At 41.2% G+C, this 25,020-nt stretch overlaps 1 protein-coding gene and 1 pseudogene across 2 annotated transcripts in view; one reads left to right on the forward strand and one right to left on the reverse strand.

The window, feature by feature from the left end:
* AOAH (acyloxyacyl hydrolase) overlaps positions 1-25,020 on the reverse strand; it is a 239,194-nt gene that overhangs the window by 80,116 nt on the left and 134,058 nt on the right. For both annotated transcript variants that reach the window (XM_056118527.1, XM_056118526.1), the window contains one exon: positions 8,160-8,251. In XM_056118527.1, the coding sequence (XP_055974502.1) occupies positions 8,160-8,251 (92 nt within the window). The remainder of the gene's footprint in view (positions 1-8,159; positions 8,252-25,020) is intronic.
* On the forward strand, positions 8,696-8,836 carry LOC130027904 (uncharacterized; annotated as a pseudogene).

Raw genomic sequence — 25,020 nt, forward strand, 5'->3', positions numbered from 1 at the left:
TTGGAAATGATATGGACTCTTCTCAGAAAACTAAAATCTGAGCTTCCACACAACCAGCAATTTCACTTTGTACTTAGTATCTACCACAAGGGTCCCAAAACACTATTCAAAAATACATCTGCATTTCCGTGTTCATTGCAGCACTATTCACTACAGCTCAAATCTGAAAACAATCAAATGCCAAGAACAGAGAGATAATTAGATAAAGAAACTGGAATATGACTGTTTTGAAGTGTTATTTTGGTCTGAGTATATGAAGAAAATCTGGTCCTAACACATGTAGTTGTAAAAGCAGTAGCATTTTAATATTATTTAAAGGTAATATTGTTGTTACTGTGTCTGGCATATCGAATACGTCACGGGTAATATGGATAATATTGATTCTAAGACAAATATGAAATCTTAAATTTCATCAGTGTTTTGGTTTTTTGCTACGTTAGTGATTTACAGAATACCCTGAATTGATTTTTTACCCATAGAAAATTTTATGTATTAACCACTTGTAATTCAGAAAATACTGGTCATTTGAATTATGTGAATGTCTAAATATTGAAGCACTTTATGGGACAGTACTGAAAATGTTTATGGTAGCAGATCCAAGTGTTTCAAACTTCAGATTTTTTCTTTAAAAGCTATTTTTTTGGGTTAGTAACCAATATCATAGGTAGTTTTCCTTAAAATAATATGCTCATTAAATTCATTTTAAGTAAAATATTTCTGTATATTAAATATAAAAACTGTTTATTAAAGTTTTTTAAAATAAAAATGATATTCCATAATTCAGTTCCAGTTCATTCAGCTCCAACTTCCTGAGTACCTTTCTTTAAGAACACTCTTACAGGGGCCAAAAGCAAACACAGCTGCAGGCTGCTGGCCTTGAATACAACTAAGCCGGTTTCCATCTCTGCACTACATATGGTCTCTTGAGCCTCCCCAGGAATAGGCCCTAAGTTCCTTCCTTCCTTCTTCCCTCCCTCCCTCCCTCCCTCCCTCCCTCCCTCCCTCCCTCCCTCCCTCCCTTCCTTCCTTCCTTCCTTCCTTCCTTCCTTCCTTCCTTCCTTCCTTCCTTTTCTTCACACTGGGCAGTGTTTAGGGCTTACACCTGATTCTATGCTTAGGAATCATTCTTGGTGGGGATTGGGGACCATAGGTGGTGCCATGGATGGAACCTGGATTGGCCATTTGCAAAGCAAGAGTCTTAACCCTTGTACCATCTCTTTGACCCCTAAGCCCAAACATTTCTAACCTGAGCATTTAAGTTGCTCAAATCATCTTCTTCTGAAAGTGGGGCCAAGAGTTTCTAGTGCACTCCAGTGGAATTCTGTGAGTTAGGGACAAGTAAGAGGCAACTTCCTAATCTTGTTTACTCACGCTCAGGTCACTGTGTTTCAACCACTATTGCTTTGACACCACAGATGTCTCTGCATCACAGAAGAGTCTGCAGAGAAAAAGGCAATGGTAGTTTCTATATAGTAGCGACAGTAGTTTTTACCTCCTGGATCCCTGAAAGGGATCTGAGAGAAGCGCCTCCTGGTAGTCCATGGAACATACTCGAAGAACAGCTGTGAAAGACTCTCATTCCACTCAGTTTCACCCAATGTCTGATAACCAATTCCCTGGCTAATCATTTGGTTTTTGAAGTATAATTATAGGATGGCTAATCATTCGCAATTATATCACATGCAATTTTTGAATAATGGATTTAATAAGGTTATTAAACCCATTAGTGTTTAGTACTTTACATGTCTTTATTTTAAAACATGAAATTAGGTTAGCAAATCATTGCTGCAAATCCCTTCTCTCCAGTTTTCTGTTTCAATGCCCCAGATGACTTGACTGTGAGTTATACACTGCTTTTTAAAATTGCTTTCTCATGTCATGTCTATAGAGTGGGAGAGAATAGGTGACCTTTGGCATTCAGATTCTAGGACACCTCATCAAAGACATGTGTTTAAATGTCCTTGAATAGCTTTATGTGCCAGTTCTAACAATGGCTTTGTCTATTTATAAGCCTTTCCTGCATCAGTAGCCCATATAGCAAATTTAAGCCAGGGGTGGAGGGAACAGGATTTATTTGAGAAAGTTCCATACTTGTCTGAGCCTACTTATGTTGACCTCATACCATTATTATCTCTCTGGCTTGACATGATAATTTCACTTGGTTCTTTCAGGCTCCAAGATCTTCATCACTGCTGCAGTTTTCAGGGATTTTTCTGAACTATGCTCTGACTGCTTCCCTGCCTCTTCTTGGAATTTCTCAGTCCCTAGTGTTGAAGAACTTGCCTGTTATTCGGCCCTGCCTTGGAGAACTCCAGGTGCACTCACTCCTGGCTCCACTTTCAGAGTAGGCTTTGGATAAGATGGGCTGCTCAGGTTAGAAGGCTGAGTGGGGGGCAGTGATGGGGGGGGGGAATTGGGGACACTAGTGCTTGGAAATGTACACTGGTAGAAGGATGGGTGTTGGAATACTGTATGACTGAAACTTAATCATCAGCAACTTTGTAAAGGTCTGTGATTCAATTAAAAAAATCTTTTAAAAAGGTGTTCAATTTCAGTGTTCAGTCTTTTTATTTATTTATTTATTTATTTATTTTAATTGAATCGCCATGAGATACAGTTACGAAGCTTTCATGATTAGGCTTCAGTCATACAATGATCGAGCACCCACCCCTTCACCAGTGTGCATTTTCCACCACCAATGTCCCCAGTATCCCTCCTGCCACCCCCACCCTCTTCCACCCCCTGCCACTGTGGCAGGCACTTTCATTCTTACTTTATCTCTTTATTTTCAGGCACTTTGGTTCGCAGGCAGTTGTTTTTAACTTTTTCTTCATATAGGGCCATGCCCCATTCTGCATGACCTGAGTCTTGGTTTGATGGTTCCGGGCTTGGCCTCAGTGGTGTGATGTTGGATCTGGCCATGTTGCAGGGCACCAGAGCCACCCCAGCGGTGCTCAGGGGATACTCCCAGTTTGGGACTCTGGGATGTCTCCAGGTGGTACTTGGGAACATGCAATGCTGGGATCAAACTGGGCGCTCTTGCCTGCAAAGTATGTGAGCAGCCTTTGAGTCATCTCCACTTCCATTTCTTTCTCAGGGTCATTTTTACTATTACTATGTCCATCTCACGATCTTCAGAAGTTGACTGAGAAGTGTTTGTGCTGTGCTCTGAGAGACAGGAGTAGGTGGGAAATCTGTTTTTTGGTTTGTCTTTTTGCTTTGCAGCTACCTAAGTGAGAATCAAGCTGCCTTTGACTTTAAAGGGATTTTGAATATAATTCTGTTGGGGCCAGAGTGCTAGCACAGGTAGGGCACTTCCTTGAGCACAGCCAACCTGGGTTCAATCTCCAGAACCCCATTTGGTCTGCTGAGTATTGCCAAGAGAGATCCCTGAGCACAGAGTCAGGAGTAAACCCTGAACATGCCCCCCCTCTCCCTCAAAAAGAAAGCAAACAAATCAAAAACAAAACAACAAAACCGAGAATCTTTAAACTGATATGACTTCCAGTTCGTCACTGGGTCCAACACCTGGGGTGCCTAGGAAGTTAAGGTTTTTGCTGGAAATATACCAACTGACCAGTCACAAATCTGCATTTGATGTCACACCAGACTTGTGCAAGACAGAGCCAGGATGATGTCAGCTGTGTCCCAGCATCACATGTGCCTATTGAAGTGAGTACATCAACACAAATGCTTTCATCAGGAAGTTCTTCCTACTTGAGGTTTGGTACCACTTCCCTCCTCCTCGTATATTATTGATCCTACACTTCTTTAAATCAAACAGAATTTCCACATTATGGTAACTGATTTTTAAGGTGACCTGACAATGAAATATTTTCTTTAATCTTAATCTTCTTAAAACGCCATTTTTTGGGGGACCCAGAGGGCTCCATGGTTTGAAGTGGGACTGAGTATTCAAGCACAGGTCCTGTGTTTGCTCTTCTCCAGGCAATTTTGAACAACCCCACACTGGGTCCCAGGCAGGGGGAATAATTACTGATTTCTCTTTTCAGACTTAAGGGTTGTAAATCTTCTTCATACTGTTAGGCTCCTAGCTCCTAGCTAGCCATCAACTCCTAACTGCTACTGACCCCATAGCAATTTTCTTTGTTGCCTCTGACCTACTCAGTTGCTCTCTGGATGACATTGGAAGGAAATGAAATGAAGACGATATTTTAAGGAATATTGGTTTTTGCATTTTCAGAGGTCTAAAGGGTCAAGAGAGCAGATTTTGTTAATGTCGAGTCATCTGAAGGTTGTAAAGAATTTACAAAACTAAGGGATTAAAGTACTTTTATAATGCATGAAAGTAATTTCAATTAGAGTTTTAGTGGTCTCACTAAAGGAGAGAGTTCATTTGAGGGGTGAAGAGTACAAAGGGGGAGAGGAAAGTAGTTCTCTGCTTTTCCTGACTGCACCTAGTTGCTTTCATTTTATATTTTCCAAAGAAAGCTATTAATACTCAAAGCAAGGGGCTGCTCACAGAGAATCGAGGGCACACACTAGAAATTTGAGAATTCCATAAGTTCAATCCCAGGTGAGGAAGCACTGGGTTTCAAGGGATATTTGCTCCAAATATTTGCCCACATCTCTCACAAACACTGCTGTAGATCAACATTGTTTTCATCCTGACACCGCTCCCCTGACTGAGGATCTCTTGTCAGTTTTATAGTTTTATTTACTTCTATTTTACACATTTCTCTTTTTTGCAGTGATTCTCTTTTATTCGGGGGCCACACTTGGCAGTGCTCAGGGCTTACTCATAGTTCCATGTTCAGGGCGGCTCCTGGCTGCATTTGGGAGGCCACATGCTGCGTAGGGCTTGAGTCCCATGCACGGTCAGTACCTTACCTGCTACACTATCTTTCCAGTCCTACTTTTTTTTCCTTTTAAGGAGATTAGCTTAACGTTGAATATTTATTCATATAATTCATATGACTGCACGAGAGCTTAATGGGAATTGCTGCTGTGAATTACAAAGGCAATGGAGGCACACAGGACCTATTTCTGGCTCTGTGCTCAGGAATGATCCCTGGTGGTGTATGGGGTTCCCTACGTGGTGCCAGGGATTTGAAGTGGAGTGGATGCATCTAAGGCTTTGCCTCCTCTGCTCTCTGGCTCCCAGGATCAATATATTAAAATTTTTCTGCTTGACTGTTAGATTCTTCAGCTGTAGAATGTCTAAAAGAAAGCCTCCTGTCTCACAGAAAGGAAAATGAGAGTCACCGTATATGACCCACTCTAGTACTTGGCGTGGAGTGAAAGCTGTGGGAACTACTTTTTCTATCCTGTTAAGGCAAATGATGGGGAGTAGGAATAACAGGTTTACTTGCTAAGGAAGAAACAAAACCAAAATGTGGATCAAATAAGTCACTTTGTTTCCAAAGTGGCCCCAAAGTGGCCCCAAAGCATGATGACAGCTGCCACCCACTCAGAGACAGAGCGGTTGCCAGCACCATCCCACAAGGTTGGACCAGGAGTGGAGAAGCTCCAACAGAAACCAGATGTCTGACAGGAACTTTGAAAGGCCACCCAAAGTCTCCAGCCCTTCACAACAGCCCAGAAACAGCCTCTTATCACCTGAGAAAGGCCCAAACAAATGCAGTCCTGGACAGATCCTAAAAAACTAACTTTACAAGTCAAGAGGGCAGCGTTCCCCATCCTGGAATCTGCCCATGATTCGACTTCTCTCTTCTCTGGAGAATACCATGCTTCCATCTGAACATATTTCTCTCTCTCATCTTGTCTCGCTTCTGTTTCCCAAGTAAAGGTATTTTACTTCACCATTTGCCTCCTTCCAGAACTTCTTTTTTTTTTTTTTTTGAGGGGGACAGTGGACCTGGGAACCCTGGGCAGAGGTCAGAACTGACTTTCCTTTTCCTGCAAAAAGCAAGTCATTGCTCTAGCCCGTGTCCATGGTTCCCCAAGAGAACTCACCTGGGAGGTCAATTGAACCTTGGGTGCAGCTTGATATCTATGCTGTGGGGCTGGTGGACCTGAGCACCCAGACAAGGCATGTGCTCTCAGTCAAGTTTACCAGAGTGAACCCCCTGTAGGCACTTCTGCAGGGAACCAGCAGAGGGTTGAGCAGGAAGGTGGTAGCTCTCTTTGTCTCTGTCTCTGTATCTCTTGCCCCATCTCTCTCTTAGAAACTACCTCCAGTGAACCTTTCAGACACTGTTTCTTTTGAAGAGCCATTATTATCCTGCTACAACCCTATTATCGACACTGTATTATTATAATAGTGATAAGAACAGCCTGTTTCTTTTACATGATTAAACCAGAAAGTCTCCCATGGAGAGTATCATGCCAAGTGAAATGAGTCAGAAAGACAGGAACAGACATAGAATGACTGCACTCATTTGTGGAATATAAAATAACATAATATGAGACCAACACCTAAGGACAGTAGAGACAAGGGCAAAGAGGATCGATCACTCCATGGTTAGAATCCTGCCTCATGTGCTAGAGGAAAAGGCAGTTGGGATGGAGAAGGGACCACTAGGTCAATGATGGTTGGAGGGATCACACAGGATGGGAGACATATGCTGAAAGTAGACTAAGGACCAGACATGATGGCCTCTTAGTATCTATATTGCAAACCATAATGCCCAAAAGTAGAGAGAGAGTAAGAAGGAAGCTGCCTGCCACGGAGGCAGGAGGTGGGATGGGGTGGAGGTGGGGGGAGGGATAATGGAGACATTGGTGGTGGAAAATATGCACTGGTGGAGGAATGGGTGCTCTATCATTTTATGACTGAAATTTAATCATGAAAGTTTGTAAATGTATCTTGCAGTGATTCAATAAGAACAAAATAAAACAAAACAAAAATACCATAAAATCTCCACCAAAACTTGAAAATGCATCTCTTCTGCTTCACCTGTTTTTGCAGGTGATCTCTATAAAACTGTGAGTCAGTTTCTGGAAGGTTGATCATTTCTAGATTCTTCTCTGACTCTTAAAAAACCCTAATCTCCATCCCTTAGAGTTTAAGCTCTTTGCTTAATACCCAAGCATTTGAGGTGGTAGTTGATCATTTCCGTGAATTCTTTATCTAATTGACCCCTTAGCTCCATGTTGAGAGTTGTCTTTGGTAAGCTGTGTTATTATTATTTGAACATTTGACTCATTGCCCTACTTGATTATAATTGACTGAAGAGGTGGTGGAAATCTTATTTATGTACAGGTAGGACATCTGAGCCTTACCCGGTGGTATTAGTAATTATTTTTAAAAAGAAGTGAGCTAAAATAACAAATATTTTAATAAAATTCAAAGTTGTTTACTTTTTAAGAAGGGACTTTAAAACTATAAATGGTTTTCTTGGGCACCCCTACTCCTTATAGATTTGGGGGAACCTGAGCATGCATATCTCATACTTTCTTGCATTACTGTCTATGTCACAGAGAACTTTTTGTTCTCAGACTTAAAGTCCAGTTTTATCCTTTATTTTTGATACCAGAAATCATTCATCTGCTGTCCTTATGCTTATTAACTTCTGCCAATATTTGGTGGTCTTGGGAGAGAACTAGCCTTTGTTTCCACAATGTCAGAAACACTTGCCACATTTTGCTAAAGGACTTTTTACTCTGTTTTGAGCATTGTTCCTCTCTGAATGTGAAGTGTTCCTGCTAAGTATAACTCCGTCCTTGAGTCAACACCCAGTGTATACAGGAAGTTATGTTTGTGTGTCCCTCAGACTTGCTATATCTTATCTCTACCTTCAAATCCAAAGTAAGAAACGGAGGATGTTCCAGAACCTGGGAACCTGCCACTTAATTTTAGCCACTAAAATTTTGCAAATATTAACTTATGATAGTTAAAAATATAGGAGACAAAGACATTTTTTTGGATTGAAAACATGTTGATTATTTCCTTTCACCTGTCAACTCTAATGTCTCTGCAGCATTGTGGATGATGCTGGTGTTTGCGAATTTCTCAATAATGCCTTCCTACCTACTGTAACATACAATATTTATTGTGTCCAATTGCAAGGTGGACCATATGTCAGTAGTGAATTTGTCAGGCTTGTATGTCACTTGTGTTCTAGATTTATAAATTCCTAAAATTTTTTATTTCCACATCTTGGAAGCAAGATCCAACTCTAATATTTTAATTGCAGAGATATATTGCACACTTGAGGATAAAAAGACGTACATACCGACTAGTGGGGTCCAGAAATCCTGTGATGCCAGAGAGTTGGGGCCAGTTGAGTTCATCAGTAAGAGTTGTTGGTAAGTTGTAAAAGGATTTCTAAAGAAAAAATAACAAAGCAGTAATTATAAAAATAATCATTTATTTCTAAGAGGTAGTAAGATGCTATATTTCCTAGGAATTATCTTCTGTCTTACACTCCTCACCTCATAATCACTCTATTTAAGGCCCTGTGACATTTACAGTTTGTGCCTCTCGGACCTGAGCTCACGATCACGATCACGACCACCCTGTTGTTCGTCAATTGCCTCGAGCAGGTGCCAGTAACGTCTTCTTCGTCCTAGTCCTGAGATTTTTTTTTTTAAAGTGCCATATTCAAGGCTTTTTCAGGGTTAGGAGAATGAGACCCATCATTGTTACTGGTATTTGGCATATTGGATATACCACGGGGAGTTTGCCAGACTCTGCCGTGTGGGCAGGTTACATTTGGTAGCCTGCCAGTTTGACCAAATTAGGAATGAGATGATAAGATGTCGCGCTTTCGTGTTGTATGAAAGGAGAGAAGGTTAGCACTCCCCTTGACAAGGACCTGAGCTATCATTGGAAAATTTACAAACATGAGCATCATCCACAAGCTGGCTTCCATGATGGCATTAGTCCCTTCCTCATCTGGAAGATATATTTTACTAGCTGGATAGACTTTCCACTCTTGTAAATGTGTGGGGAATCTCCTCCAGTTTACAATTCAATGATCAAAATTGTACCTAAAGTAATAATATCCAAGTGCCTAACAAAAATGCATTTCCTGCGTTCAAAACCTAAATTTATAAAGTGGTATTTCCTAGAGTGTTTGGAGTGCTTTTCCTCCACAAGGATGCAGATACAGTGCCCAAAAGATAGCTCAAAGAGATGAGCACATGCTTTGCCGGCTGGAAGCCTGGCTTCAATTCCTGGCACCACATGGTCGCCTATAACACTGCCTGTAGGGACCCACAACTGTATTGGGAGTACTCCTCGAGCATATCTGGGTGAGGTCCAAGGACAAAATAAAAGCCCAAACAGATAAGAATAAAGCACATATGATCATAGTCATAGCCTATGATTTCAAGGGTTTCACAGACAGTTCTTATACAGCCTTCAAGTCAGGGATTCTTCACATATAATGTTGACAAAAATTAAGTCTCAATTAAGTTCCATTACTTTGGCTTGTGAAAAGTCCCAGGAGAAAATAATTTTCTGCAACATATTGTCCTTTTGCAAATGACTTCTGGGATGGATCACTCTTTTGATATGGTTTCTGAACAATACCTATCTACACTGATGTGGTAACACTATGGTTGCCAGATCTAGCAATTCGTATGGGATGCCTTATTAAGTTTTGGGGTATACACAGGAATGTTTTTCAGTCTTAAAAAATAAGAAAATACTGATATATGTGCATCAAACTTAAGGATATTAGGATACATGAAATAACAGTCCATTTATAGTCAAATAAATACTGCAGATTCCATTTAATATGATCTGAGAAACTCATGCAAACCAAAAGTTGTTTCTAGGACTTGCAGGGAGGGAGAATTGTAAGGTGCTGTATAAAGAATATAGAATTTCAGAGGCTGGAGCTATAGTGCAGTGGACAAGGCTCTTGCTTTGCATGCTGTTGACCCTGCGTGCAGAACCAGGAGTAAGTCCTGAGCATTTCCAGCTGTGCCCCCCCCAAAGCAAGAAAAAATGAGCAAACAAACCAACAAACAAACCCAGCAACAACATAGAATATAGAATTTTTGTTTTAAAGGATGAGAACAAAAACATTCTAAGATTTATTGCACAGTAATATAGATATACTTAAGAGTACTGAACTATACATTTAAAAAGAGGAAAATGGTAATAAAATAATACATTTTATATATTATATAATTTTTGCCACAATTAAAGAACAAATATGCAAAAATGGAATTAAGGTAACAAGGACTGATTTTTAGTAAAAGTATATCTCATGCAATACTTGGGACATACCATTGCTAAGAATATTAATTGTTCATCTGAAATTCAAACCTACCTGGGGTCCTATATTTTATTTTGTCTGGAAATCCTAGTTTGGATAAAACTCTGAAAACTTGGACCAGAGAAATAGGTTCAGTCCCCAGCATCCCATATGGTCTGATCTCTCTCTCTCTCTCTCTCTCTCTCTCTCTCTCTCTCTCTCTCTCTTGCTCACTTTTACTCTCACTCTCAATCTTCTCTCCATTTTGAGGGCACACCAACTGTGTTCAGGGCTTACTCTTGACTCCTTACTCCTTACTCCTTACTCAGGGATCACTCCTAGGGAATCATATTGGGTGCTGGCAATCAAATGCAGGTTAGCCACATGCAAGGCAAATGCCCTACCACTGTAATATCTCTCCAGCTCTTTAATGTCCTTTTTTTATCCTTGATTGACAGCACACCTCAAGGAATGACTACAGAAAGCAGATTATTTTGGGCGCCTCCCATCCTCTTTGAACCCTTGCATTTCTTAACTTTTAAAGTCCATACTCTTTTGGAAAACACAAAAACCTTGAGTCCTCTTTAAATATCATTTAAAGTAAAAAATAAAGTGAAAACGTCAAAAAATTAACATCAAAGCAATTGTAAAATTTACTACACTCTTATGATGGCATCTGCCTTGCCCCAGGTTTGCTTTCTACCCACGATCATTTCCTGTTTCCTCAAGAGAAGCTGAGCTGGGATGTGTGAGGAAAGCCACGCTCCATCTCTCCCAATCAACCACTTGAAAATGTTCCTTTATGACTTTTTTCTGATTAAAAGTAGTGAATGTTATGCAATTTCAAAGCTTATAGTAATTTTCAACGCAGAAATAAAGATGACAACTTCAGACCCCTCTAAGAGGTGACTGTATTATAAAATAATGCCTATTAATACTATGAATTAGGTAAATTAGAACCTACCATTATCCTTTAGACTTGGAGAATTTAAATAAAGTTCCACTACTCAGTGTAGTCAAAATGAGTACTCAAAGTAAATACAATGATTCTTTGGTTCTCAGTTGTAGATTAGTGATTGAATTGTGTTCCCAATACTGGCTGGCATTCGAAGGTTCAATACAACAGACTGGGAGCATGTTTGTAATAGGGTCACTGCAGACTGGGGTAGGTGAGTCCCTGATCCTTTGAAGAAGACGAAGGAGGGACCCAGAGACAGAGGAGGGCAGAGAAGAGAGGTGCTCCTGTGAGTTAGGTTGCCATCGGTTCCCGGAAGCAAGGAGAGAGAAACGGAACATCTTCCTTCAGACCCTTCCAAGGGATTGATTTATCGGTATTGAGCTGCCATACTATTGACCTCTTGATCTTTGGCTCATAGCCTCCCTAATTGTGAGACAATCAATTCTGTTGTTTACAGTCACCTTGTTTGTGATAGTCTGTTATGGAAGCCCTGGGGAAATAAGACATGGCTTGAATTTAACAATTTTCTTGTTGATATTATTATTCAGAGGCCCAGATACAGCCTTGTACCGTTGGTGGCCGTGTTATACTGGATGTAGTAAGTCCTATATCAAATATAAAACGTTTCAACAGAGCAGATGTTCTGTGGTACTTTCTCTGTGTTCTGTGAGGTTCTGCCCCCCTCACTTGCCTCCTTTTTTCGCAGACCAGTACCGAGGCCTTCAATGTCATTCTCATTCCACGTGTAGTTTCCAGAAGAGTAATGAATGGAGGGTGTTACAGAGAATGGTGTCTACTTTGTTAATTATGATGTGTCAAAGAAATGGAGACACATGCTTGGAACGAAGTTCCCTATGAGTCTCAGTTCCTGTGACTGATACTGTCACCCTCTCTGTAGCAGGAGACACCCACCACACTTGTTAAAAAATCTCCCATTACTGAGATTCAGCTGCAATTTTGCTTTCTACTTCTGCCACTATAAATCAAACTGTTCTTTTTATATGATTTTCTTCCCTTGGACTCTCAGCTTGTAATGAGTATTTGCTGTAGGATTTGTGAATATTCAGTTCTACTAGTGAAGACAAGAAAAAAACAAATAGAAGCGACAAAACTCGTGTTAAGATGTGTTAAGTCAAGAGAGAGAAAAAGCAAGTGGTTTGCAGAATTTGTGAGCTGTGTTAAGTAAGATAGCAATCTGTAAAAATAAGCTAAAAGTTAAAAGAACAGTACAACACTCCCCCATACCACTCTAGCACCTTTTTATCCCCTCAGTCATTTGCAACCTCAGATTTGATAAAGTAGATATGGAACTAAGCATCTAGTTACAGATAGCATCTACCCATTTCAAGGATGAGATGACAAGAACTATTGCTAGGAGAATAAGAAGGTGAGTCTGGTGTAATCTCAAGGAGGGGCTAGTAGTTCTTAAGGGCTATAAAAGTAGGGGGAGTCTGTTCTGGGAGTTAGACTATTTGACTTCTACATCTGGCTCAACAAAGACAGGAAATCCTACAACTCCAATACAAATTGGAAATGGCTCCATATTCTATCCACTCCCCATTCTCAATCAGGGTGGGTGATAATGGTCTTTTTTCTTGCTGGGGAAGGGAACATTCAGGGAGGATTGCAACTGACAAAGAAATCCCCAGCAGTCTCGGCAGGGAAAGAAGGTCCCCAGCACTTCCCAGCTCAGACTCTCTGGATCACTCCAGAGACACAGGTCTTCATGTCCTTGAAGAATGTTGTACTTGTTGCTTCTCTCCAGAAATCTATGACTATTCCTGGAATTAGCTCCAGCAGGATTGAGCTGGCATGGACAACGAAAAGTGCTGAATCACAGCTGAGACCAGCATGGGTTTGAAGCCACAGCTAAAGTCCCAGAAAACCCCTAATGGTTTGCTGCTTAGGTTTATCCTGGTTCTTTGGTTGGTTTGAAATCATGTGAACCTGTTTTGCTTTGCTTTCTTCTAAGTAGGGACCTTCTCCAGCCATGCTAGTGTCCACTCTCAGCAATGAAGGCCTGTTATGGCTGTTCCATGCTTGATCCCAGCAAGTGGTGCTCTGAGGGTTGTGCTGAGAGCCTCTGGGTTATATCCTGGGAATGTGTCTGGGATCCTGTGGTACCAGAGAGGAAACCTGGGGCCTTGAATATGCTGAGTACCTCTGCCCCATAAAACTGGCTTATGTGTTTGAGGTCTGGAGGGTTACATTAGGATTTTACTATTTGGGGCTGTGTTAAATCTGGGAAGATGTAGCTTTACTAGTGTCCCAGATTTAGCATCTCTGATGACTGAAAAAATATCATCTTGCCTATTGCAACAGGATTTCTGAAAGGGTCAGCAGAGAGTGAGAGAAGCAGGGCCACAGAGCATGACTGCACCGTGATCAGCATGGGTGCCTCTGACGGGGTTGCCTCGGCTTTATGAGGAGTGAGGTTTATTACCAGATCACAGAAAAGATTTGCACAGACTAATGGAAGCCTCACTATATAGTTTTTCCTCTGTAAATCTGGTAGATAAAAATAAGAATAGTCATTAATAGGAAAATTTTATAGACTCTAGCAAAAAAGAGAGCATTTAAGTCATATCACATTAAGCACTAAAAGTCTTATTCATGCAACATTGTACTCGATATTTAAAGCAGGAAAAATATCAATTAAGGTTTTCCTCATTGACTCCTGTTTATTCCTCTTCAGCATTTATTTTCTCAGAAAACTTATCTTAAACGTATAATATTTAATATTTACCAAGAAAAAAATCCTCTAAATTTGTAAAGAGCATCAGAAACTTAGTATTGTCAACTATCATATTGTTTCAAATTTTCTTTTTATTTTAACAATGACATAAAATGCTTCTATGCTTAATTGGCACATGTATACTTTTTACTATCTTAACTTAGCATTATTTTGTATGTGTGTATATGCATTAAGAAAGCCCACATTTTAAATTAACATTTAATAAATATAATACTTCAGATTGGGGAGCAGTTAAAACATTAGCTTCAAAAAGAAAGTTATATTTGAGTTTTTACAAATCATTTTAAGAAAGAGAAAGATAGTATTTGATAGTAACAATCAAATATTCCTTCAGTTTTGCTAATCTTCCAACAACAAAGGAACAGTCTCTGGTACCTTTATTTTATTGTTTGCATTTTCTAAATTATTTATTTATTTATTTTGAATACCCATCCCTCCACCAGCGACCATTTCCCCCCACCGCGGATCCCAGTGTCCCTCCCAGCCACCACCCTCCCCAACCCACCCTGTCTCTGTGGCAGGGCATTCCCTTTTGTTCTCTCTCTCCTATTGGGTGTTGTGGTTTGCATAAGAGTTAAGCCTGATTTTCAGGCAGCCGTGAGCGTCTGCCGTCCCCTCTTCACTCCTCACGCGGCGCTCATCTCATCTCAAACCCAGGTCAGCCCAGCCCCTGGTGTGTGGCCCCGGGACTTCCATCTCTCCCTTTGGGACCTCAGGTGTCCCGGCAGATGCCTGGAGAAACGCAGCTGTGAGCATCTGCCGTCCCCTCTTCACTCCTCACGCGGCGCTCATCTCATCTCAAACCCAGGTCAGCCCAGCCCCTGGTGTGTGGCCCCGGGACTTCCATCTCTCCCTTCGGGACCTCCGGCGTCCCGACAGATGCCTGGAGAAACGCAGCCGTGAGCGTCTGCCGTCCCCTCTTCACTCCTCACGCAGCGCTCATCTCATCTCAAACCCAGTTTTCCGTAGAGGTGTGGCCTCTTCAGAAGTGGGCGTGGCTTCAGAGTGGGCGTGGCCTATTTTCCGGCCGATGGCCACTTACGCAGCTGCAGGTTGTTTACCCATTCTAAGGAACCTAGTTTCCAAGGAATTTAGTCCCCAACCTACTCAGCAATATGAAGAAAGAAAGAAAATCCCCACCACAAATGGAGGACAACAAAAACAATCCAGAACATTCTGTCGATACAGCTCACCTAAGGGACCTCTCTGACACAGAATTCAGATACGAAGTCATAAAGATGTTCAATCAACTCAATGAAATGGTCAGACAGACAGCCAGTAACACCACAGAAAAAATCGACAAATTACGCGAAGAAATGAGAGCAGAAATGTCACGATTAAAAGACTCCGTAGATGAAATGAGAAACTCAGTTTCTTCTCTTAAAAATAGAATGACCGCAGCTGAAGAGAGAATCAGTGAGCTGGAAGATCAGCTGCGCCAAGCCAACACGGAACAACAACAGTGGCAAGGGACCTTAAAATAGCTTTTCAGAGAATCAGAGTCCTAGCAGATGATTCCAAGAGGAACAACATTAGAATCATGGGACTACCTGAAGCTCAGGGAAACAATCCCAACGAAAAAAACACCGTCAAACAAATCATTGCTGAAAAATTCCCAGAGCTCCGCAATGCAGCCATTCAGGTTCAAGAAGCCCGAAGGGTGCCAGCTAAAAGAGACCCCAACAAAAACACTCCAAGGCATATAATAGTTAGAATGATTGATGCTGCTGATAGAGACACAATACTGCAAGCAGCAAGGGCAAAGAAGGAAATCATATACAAAGGAGCACCCCTTAGATTCACAGCAGACCTATCAGAGGAAACCCTGCAAGCCCGAAGGCAGTGGCAAGATATAGTTAAAAAACTCACTGAAATGAATGCTTCCCCAAGAATACTCTACCCGGCTAAACTCTCCCTCAAAATCGAAGGAACAGTACACTATTTTCTAGATAAACAGCAGCTCAGGAACTTCATAGACTCAAAACCAAACCTAAAGCAAGGACTAAAGGGGCTACTATAAGACAAGACAAACCCTACAACCACAACACACCCGCACAGAAAATGACACAAAACCCCATAACCATACTCTCTCTCAATGTCAATGGTCTAAATTCACCATTTAAGAGACACAGAGTGGCAAAATGGATACAGAGACAGAACCCAACATTCTGCTGCCTACAAGAAACTCATCTCAATAGCCAGAACAAACACAGACTCAAAGTCAAAGGATGGAAAACAATCCTGCAAGCAAACAGCTCCTTCAAAAAAGCTGGGGTGGCCATACTAGTATCCAACAACATTAATTTCACGTTGAAAAAGATTAGAAGGGACAGTGAAGGCTATTTTCTCTTCATCAAGGGATACATACAGCAGGAAGAAATCACACTCTTAAATGTATACGCACCTAATGAGGGAACAGCTAAATATCTAAAACAACTGCTAACAGATTTTAAGGAGGACATCGCTACCAACACAATAGTACTTGGAGACTTCAACATCGCCTTATCAACTCTGGATAGATCAACAAGAACAAAACCCAGCAAGGAATTATTGGCTTTGAAAGAAGAAATAGAAGAGAAAGGGCTTATAGACCTATACAGGGCTTTACACCCCCAAAAGAAAGAATACACATTCTTCTCCAGTGCGCACGGAACATTTTCCAAAATAGACCATGTCCTAGGACACAAAACATACCTCAACAGAATCAGGAAGATAGAAATAGTATCAGCCATCTTTTCAGACCATGATTCACTGAGGATAGAAGTGAATCACACACTGACACGGAGAACAAAATCAAACACCTGGAAATTAAACAACTCGATGCTGAACAATGAGTGGGTCAAGAACGAAGTCAAGGACGAAATCAAAAGATACCTGGAAACAAATGAGAATGAAGACACAAACTACCAGAACTTATGGGATGCAGCGAAAGCTGTATTAAGGGGAAAATTTATAGCTCTGCAAGCATATCTTAGGACTGTAGAAACGATGCACATAAACAATTTGACCTCACAGCTCAAGACCTTAGAAAAGGATCAACAGAAAGAGCCTAAATCAGGCAAAAGGAAAGAGATCATAAAACTTAGAGCAGAAATCAACGACATGGAAAACAAAGAAACAATCCGAAAGATCAATAAAACCAAGAGCTGGTTCTTCGAGAAAATAAATAAGATAGATAAACCACTAGCAACACTCACAAAGAAACAGAGAGAGAGAGAGCCTTAATAAATCGAATCAGAAATAAGAATGGGGATATCACAACAGAAACTAAAGAAATTCAAGAGATCATCAGAGACTACTTTGAAAGTCTGTATGCCACGAAACAAGAGAACCTAGAAGAAATGGATAAATTCCTGGATTCTTATCATCTCCCAAAGCTGAAGCAAGAAGATATAGAGTACCTGAATAGACCTATTCACATTAAGGAAATTGAAACTGTAATCAAAAGTCTTCCCAAAAACAAAAGCCCAGGTCCAGATGGATTTACTAGCGAATTTTTCCAAACATTTAAAGAGGACCTATTGCCATTTCTTCTCAAGCTTTTCCAGGAAATTGAAAAAACAGAAACTCTCCCAAACAGTTTCTATGAAGCCCATATCTCTCTAATACCAAAAGGAAAGAAAGACACCACAAGAAAAGAAAACTACAGGCCGATATCCCTGATGAACACGGATGCGAAGATTCTCAACAAAATACTAGCCAATAGAATTCAGCAACTCATCAAAAAGATCATACATCATGACCAAGTAGGATTCATCCCAGGGATGCAAGGATGGTTCAACATTCGGAAATCAATCAACATAATCCATCATATCAACAAAAGAAAAGATAAAAATCATATGATCATATCAATAGATGCAGAGAAAGCATTTGACAAGATCCAGCACCCATTCATGATGAAAACCCTTGCCAAAATGGGGATAGAGGGGACTTTCCTCAATATAGTTAAAGCCATCTACCACAAACCTACAGCAAACATCATCCTCAATGGGGAAAAACTGAGAGCCTTCCCCCTAAGGTCAGGGACGAGACAAGGATGCCCACTCTCTCCACTGGTGTTCAATATAGTACTGGAAGTACTTGCAATAGCGATTAGGCAAGAAAAAGATATTAAGAGCATCCAGATAGGGAAAGAAGAAATTAAGTTCTCACTATTCGCAGATGACATGATACTATACTTAGAGAACCCCAAAACCTCTACCAAGAAACTCCTAGAAACAATAGGCTTGTATAGTAAAGTGGCAGGCTATAAAATCAATACCCAAAAGTCCATGGCTTTCCTATATGCAAATAGTGAAAGAGTAGAAAGTGACATGAAGAAAACAATTCCATTCACAATTGTGCCCCAGACAATCAAGTACCTAGGAATTGCCTTAACTAAGGAAGTAAAGGATCTGTACAAAGAAAACTACAAAACGCTACTTCGGGAAATAAAAGAGGACACGAGGAAATGGAAAAATATCCCCTGTTCATGGATGGGGAGAATCAACATTGTCAAAATGGCAATACTTCCCAAGGCACTGTACAAATTCAATGCAATCCCTATAAGGATACCCACGACATTCTTCAAAGAAATGGAGCAAACACTCCTGAAATTTATATGGAACAATAAATTCCCACGAATAGCTAAAGCAATTCTTGGGAAAAAGAAAATGGGAGGAATCAACCTACCTAACTTCAAGCTCTACTACAAAGCAGTAATAATCAAAACAGCATGGTACTGGAACAAAGGCAGAGTTGCAGACCAATGGAACAGAGTTGAATATACTGACATCTCCTCCCAAACATATAATCATCTAATCTTCGATAAGGGGGCAAGAAAAGAGAAATGGAGCAGGGAAAGCCTCTTCAATAAATTGTGCTGGCAAAACTGAACGGCTACATGCAAAAAAGTGGGCTCAGATCTCTGCCTAACGCCGTGCACAAAAGTAAGATCGAAATGGATTTATGACCTCAACATCAGACCGGAATCCATAATGTTTTTTGAAGACAAAGTTGGCAAAACTCTCCACGATATTGAAGTTAGTGGTATCTTCAAAGATGTCACGCCACTGGCCGAGCAAGTGAAAACAGAGCTAGACAAATGGGACTATCTTAAACTAAGAAGCTTCTGCACCTCAAAAGAAACAGTGACCAAAATACAAAGACAGCCTACAGAATGGGAAAGAATATTTACCAAATACACATCAGACAAGGGGTTGATATCAAGGATATACAAGGTATTGGTTAAACTACACAAGAAGAAATCACCCAACCCCATCAAAAAATGGGGCGAGGAAATGAACAGAAACTTTCGCAAAGAAGAAATCCGAATGGCAAAAAGGCACATGAGAAAATGCTCTACATCACTAATCATCAGAGAGATGCAGATCAAAACAACAATGAGATATCATTTCACACCACAGAGACTGGCCCACATCCACAAGAACAAAAGCAACAGGTGCTGGCGCGGATGTGGCGAGAAAGGGACCCTCCTTCACTGCTGGTGGGAATGCAGGCTGGTCCAACCCTTTTGGAAAACAGTATGGACGATTCTCAAAAAATTAGAATTTGATCTCCCATTTGACCCAGCTATAGCACTCCTGGGAATATATCCCAGAGAGGCAAAAAGATATAGTCGAAGTGACATCTGCACTTGTTTGTTCATTGCAGCACTCTTTACAATAGCCAGAATCTGGAAAAAACCTGAGTGCCCGAGAACAGATGACTGGTTAAAGAAACTTTGGTACATTTACACAACGGAGTACTGTGTAGCTGTTAGAAAAGATGAAGTTATGAAATTTACATACAAGTGGTACTACATGGAGAGTATCATTTTAAGCGAAATGACTCAGAAAGAGCGGGATAGACACAGAAAGATTGCATTCATCTGGGGAACATAAAGCAACAAAACGGGAGACTAACACCCAGGAATGGCTCAGATTAGTACCAGGAATTTTGCTCCATGAATGGAAGGCCAGCCACATGCGCTAGGTGAAAAGGAAGCTCAGATAGAGAAGAGAGCACCAAATAAAGGGTGTTGTGAAGACCCTCCCAGGGTGGGAGAGACATGCTAAAAGTAGTCTATTGACCAAACATGATTGCCACTCAATGCCTCTCTGGCAAAACACAGTACCCAAAAGAAGAGAGAGAGAACAATGGGGAATGCCCTGCCACAGCAGCAGGGTGGGACGGGGGTGGGGGTGGGGTGGGAGGGATTCTAGGACCCGTGGTGGGGGAGGATGGGCACTGGTGGAGGGATGGGTACTTGATCATTGTATAACTGAAACCCAAGCATAAAAATTTATAAGTCTATAAATGTACTTCATGGTGTTTCACTAATAAAAAAAATGATTAAATAAAAAAAAGCCTGATTTTCAGGGAGAAACGTTGGATGATTTACTTTCCATTGATCACTTTGTATAAATGGAGATGTCCGCGGTTGTGCGGTTTGGAGGAAAAGTCCTAGTTCTCGCATATTCAAGCTATGCTTGTAGAGGCTTCTGGTCACCGGGGTTCCATCTGGAGGAGGCGGGATGCGGCACCTACCCCATCTGGGACTTCCCGGTGATCTTGGCTCTTTTTGGGAACTGGTGTCTTCTCCGGGAGCTGTGGAGCACCCCCATGTGGCCTTTCTTCTCTGCGGTTGTGTGCTGTAAAGATGGCGCTGGGGGGGCGGGTTGTGGGAGTCAGAGGTTATCTGGGAGCCGGGAAGGTCCCGGCAGTTTGGAGGAAAAGTCCTAGTTTCCACATACTCGAGCTATGCTTGTAGAGGCTTCTGGTCACCAGGGTTCCATCTGGAGGAGGCGTTATTGTTTGCATTTGAACCTCCACAGTAAGGCTCTGGAAATGTGCAGTGTGTATGCCCTTTACTAATATTTTAATTAGGTTATATTTGAATTCATAATTTTTGAATTGTACAAAATCACTGAAACGCATTTGCCATTGAAAGAGATGAAGAATTTTAAAGATATTTTTGGGGCTGAGAGATAGTACAGCAGGCACAGTGCTTGCCTTGAATACAGCCAACCTGGGTTTGATCCCGGGCACCCTGCATGTGTGGCGCCCTGAGCCCCAGCAGTATTGATCCCTGAGCACAGTCAGGAGCAAGCCCTGAGCACCAGGTGTGAACCCCATCCCCACAAAAAAAAAAGGAAAGGAAAAATAAATATTAAAGACAATTTTTGAAATTTCCTTTCCAAGGATGGGGTGAATCTCAAACAACAAAGATTTTGTAGGGCGTTTGCCTTGCACGTGGCCAACCCACGTTTGATTCCTCTGTCTCTCTTGGAGAGCCCGGCAAGCTACTGAGAGTATCCCGCCCGCATGGCACAACCTGGAAAGCTCCCTGAGATGTATTCGATATGTAAAAAACATATAGAATATGACATATATGACATATGTTGACAACAAGTCAAACATACATGACAACAAGTCTCACGATGGAGACGTTACGGGCGCCTGCTCAAGCAAATCGATGAGGACAGTGCTACAGTGCTACTTCCTTCCTTCCTTCCTTCCTTCCTTCCTTCCTCCCTCCCTCCCTCCCTCCCTCCCTCCCTCCCTCCCTCCCTCCTTCCTTCCTTCCTTCCTTCCTTCCTTCCTTCCTTCCTTCCTTCTTCTCTTATTTCTTCCTTTTTGGTTCACACCTGACTACGCTTTACTCCTGATGCTGCACTCAGGAATTACTCCTGGTAATGCTTGAAGGACCATGTGGGATGCTGGGGATTGAAACTGGGTTGACTGCATGTAAGGTAAGTGTCCCCTGTTGTACTATTGCTCTGGTCCCACGGTGGTGCCTCCTATTGCTGGTTTGACACTCAGAGAATCTCTATAGCTTTTTGGTATAGAATCTCTTATACCAGCCAGTGCAGGGCTCAGAAGAACTATAGTCAACTGAACACAGAGAAATCTGTATGACTTGCCTTGGTCACGGAACTGGTAACTAATGGAGTTAGGATTGTAATTCACTTACTGGGAAAGCTTAGAGCAGTTAGGGTTTCTATGAACTCCAGATTTTTTTGGCGGGGGTCACATCCAGAAATGCTCAAGGGTTACTCCTGGCTCTGCACTCAGAAATTACTCTTGGTGGTGCTTGAGGTACCATGTGGGATGCTGTGAATTGAAACCGGGTCAGCCTCTTACAAAGCAAATGCCCTCCCCGCTGTACTATCGCTCCAGCCCATGAACTCCAGCTTTTAAAAGCCCAATTGTATGTAGTTTTTCTTTTTGAGCGATAGCACAGTGGGTAGGGCGTTTGCCTTGCACACAGCCAGCATGGCCAACCTGAGTTCGATTCCTCCGCCCCTCTTGGAGAGCCCGGCAAGCTACCGAGAGTATCTCGCCCACACGGCAAAGCCTGGCAAACTACCTGTGACATATTCAATATGCCAAAAACAGTAACAACAAGTCCCACAATTTGTTGTGAGATGTTACTGATGTCCGCTTGAGCAAATCGATGAACAACGGGAGGACAGTGCTACAGGACAGTGCTCTCGTAGAGCCTGGCAAGCTACCAAGAGTATCTCGCCCGTGCTGCAAAGCCTGGCAAGCTACCTGTGACGTATTCGATATGCGAAACACAGTAATAATTCTCACAATGTTACTGGGCCCGCTGGAGCAAATCGATGAACAATGGGAGGACCGTGACCGAGATATATTTTGAGCCACACCTGACAGCGTTCAGGGATTACTTCTGCTCACTCCTTGGGGTCTGTTCCCAGTGATGCTTTCAGGGGAGTCCGCAAGTGCTGAGACTTAACCCAGCCTGCTGACATACAGAATAGGTATATTTCCCTGGCCCGAGTCTCTTGTTTTCTGCAGAGACAGACGTTCTCTCACACACTGTTTTGGGTAAAAAGTTCAAAAATTCAACCATTTTTCCTCCTGTGTTTTTCTTTCAGGGAGTCATGCATAATTGATGAGGAGTGCAGAGTGAGTGTGCTGGGGATGAATGCCAGTGTACCTACAGAGACACATACAGACACACCCCCTTGCTTATGTAAGGGCCTGTGTGGTCTGATATATGCCGGGAAAAGCCAGCAACAGAGTGATGCACAATGTTACTCTGGAGGTTTCTCTCTCCAGGGGCTCTGCAAATGATGCTCTGGGAGAACAAGGTAGAAATATATTTCTCATTTCTGCCTCTGTAATCTCAGGCTTGAATCTATTAGCTGTGCAATTCTTTCAAATTAATGCTTCAATATAAACAGCTTTGAGAATATAATGAATTTAATCTGAGTTTGATTTTATAAATTTTAAGAAATCTTATGCAGTGGGATGAGTCTCATATTGAGCTCCCTGTGACCCTAAAATTCAGAGTCAGAGAGTCAGGGAGAGGGATATATAAAGATATATACATAAATATATGGAGAGAGAGAGAGAGAGAGACAGAGACAGGAACACAAAGAGAGACAGAGACCACGTGTTCATCAGTGCTGGGTCTTCTCTTGATCACTATATCACATGGTCATTTGTTTTGGTACATAAGTTTCTTCTTCATGAAATCTGAAGCCCAATGAAGCATGGACAACATGATTAACCTTGAAGACTTCCCTTAGCCCTTTTGTTCCATTATCTATTAAATGGAGTAATAGTAGCAACTGACTCACTAGGTGGGTTAAACAGATTAGAAAAGATGACAATCTATGCCTTAAGTAGGGACATGCAAGCGTCCATGAAGTTTTAACCATCAGTGGCATTCACAGGAATTTCAGAGTCTTTATACATAGCATGGAGCACATACCGTATGTTGGGTGCTCTGGCAAGAAATATTAAAAGAAATGTTATCTATCATGAGTTTTGTGAGGTCAGCAAGAAAGGAACCAGGCCAAAGAGTTTAAGTATTGGTCAAGTGACATGCAAAACAGCAATATCCATAATGTTCATCATATTATATAAAAGGAAGATCAATAAATTCAAACATATATCCAAGTAAACCATGAAATATATTGAGCTATCCATTGAATGTAACAAATTATCTTCAAATCTGGAAACTGAAAATTTCTAGTTGCAGTTACAAAAACTGTTTGTGTCCTGGGATAATATATGTTTAAGACACATTTAACTTAGACCTGTCCAGCAATTTCACTTCTTGGCATCTATCACCAAAACACAAAAAACATTAATATAAAAAGATGAATGCACATCTATGCTTATTGCAGTGTTTAGTACAACATCCAGGACACAGAAATACCCTTAAATGTTCAACATCAGATAGATGGATAAGAAGCTGTGGCATATTTACAGAATAGAATATTATGCAACTGTAAGAAAAGATGAAATCTTGTAGTTCACTGCAATTTGGATGGAACATGTTCAGCAAAGTATATTCAGAGGAAGAAGGACAAACACTGGGTGTTTTCACTCATGTATGTAGTATATACAAACAGAACAAGGGAATAGACAACATGGAATGATGATAAGCCTTTGTTCTTAGATTACAAAACCAAAATTTCTAAATGGAGGGACAGGTTGGAGAAGGGATGGTGAGGTATCCTAAGAAGGAATATAAGGATGTTAATGTATTGTAAATTTTAAGAAATCTTGGTGGTGATAAGATGCAGTAACTGTACATCAAAACTATAAATGTAAACACTATTCCAATGTGCTACTTAAAGCACTATAATAATAATAATAATAATAATAATAATAATAATAAACTTAAGCTAGATAAGAAACTTTCAGGGAAAAGGTACAGCATTTTGTCTGACCTTAAACCAGTCCAAGAACTGTGGGGCAGTGAACACGTAGTTTAACAACAAATTATAGCAAGATGCAAACAGTAAGAATAAAGAGGATAGAATGGCAGGCTACCACCTTTCATCATTTTGCCTGTACGTAGCTTAAAATTTTTAAGAAACTTGTCAGCTCTTTTAGGCCTCTTCTTTCTCCCTCTTTCTATCATGTATTATTGAAGCTCTAACCCCATGATTTATTTATTCAATGAATGAGTTGAGGGCTGCATTCCTCTAACTGCTCATATGAAATGAAAATGTGTTGTGCTGGTAGACACTTTCCTAGCAAATTTAATTCCTTTTGTTATTATTTCCAGAGTGATCGGAGAATGGCAGCAAAATCCAAAAAAGCAAGAAAACAAGAGTTTAAAGTGTCCTGCCCCTGCATTAAAACAATCACAAGTCAATTCTTTCATCACTTAATCACTTAATCACTTAACTTCCCGTTAGTCGTCGATT

Source organism: Sorex fumeus, unplaced genomic scaffold, assembly GCF_029834395.1.
Source record: "Sorex fumeus unplaced genomic scaffold, SorFum_2.1 ptg000037l, whole genome shotgun sequence".
In the NCBI taxonomy this organism is placed as follows: Eukaryota; Metazoa; Chordata; class Mammalia; order Eulipotyphla; family Soricidae; genus Sorex; species Sorex fumeus.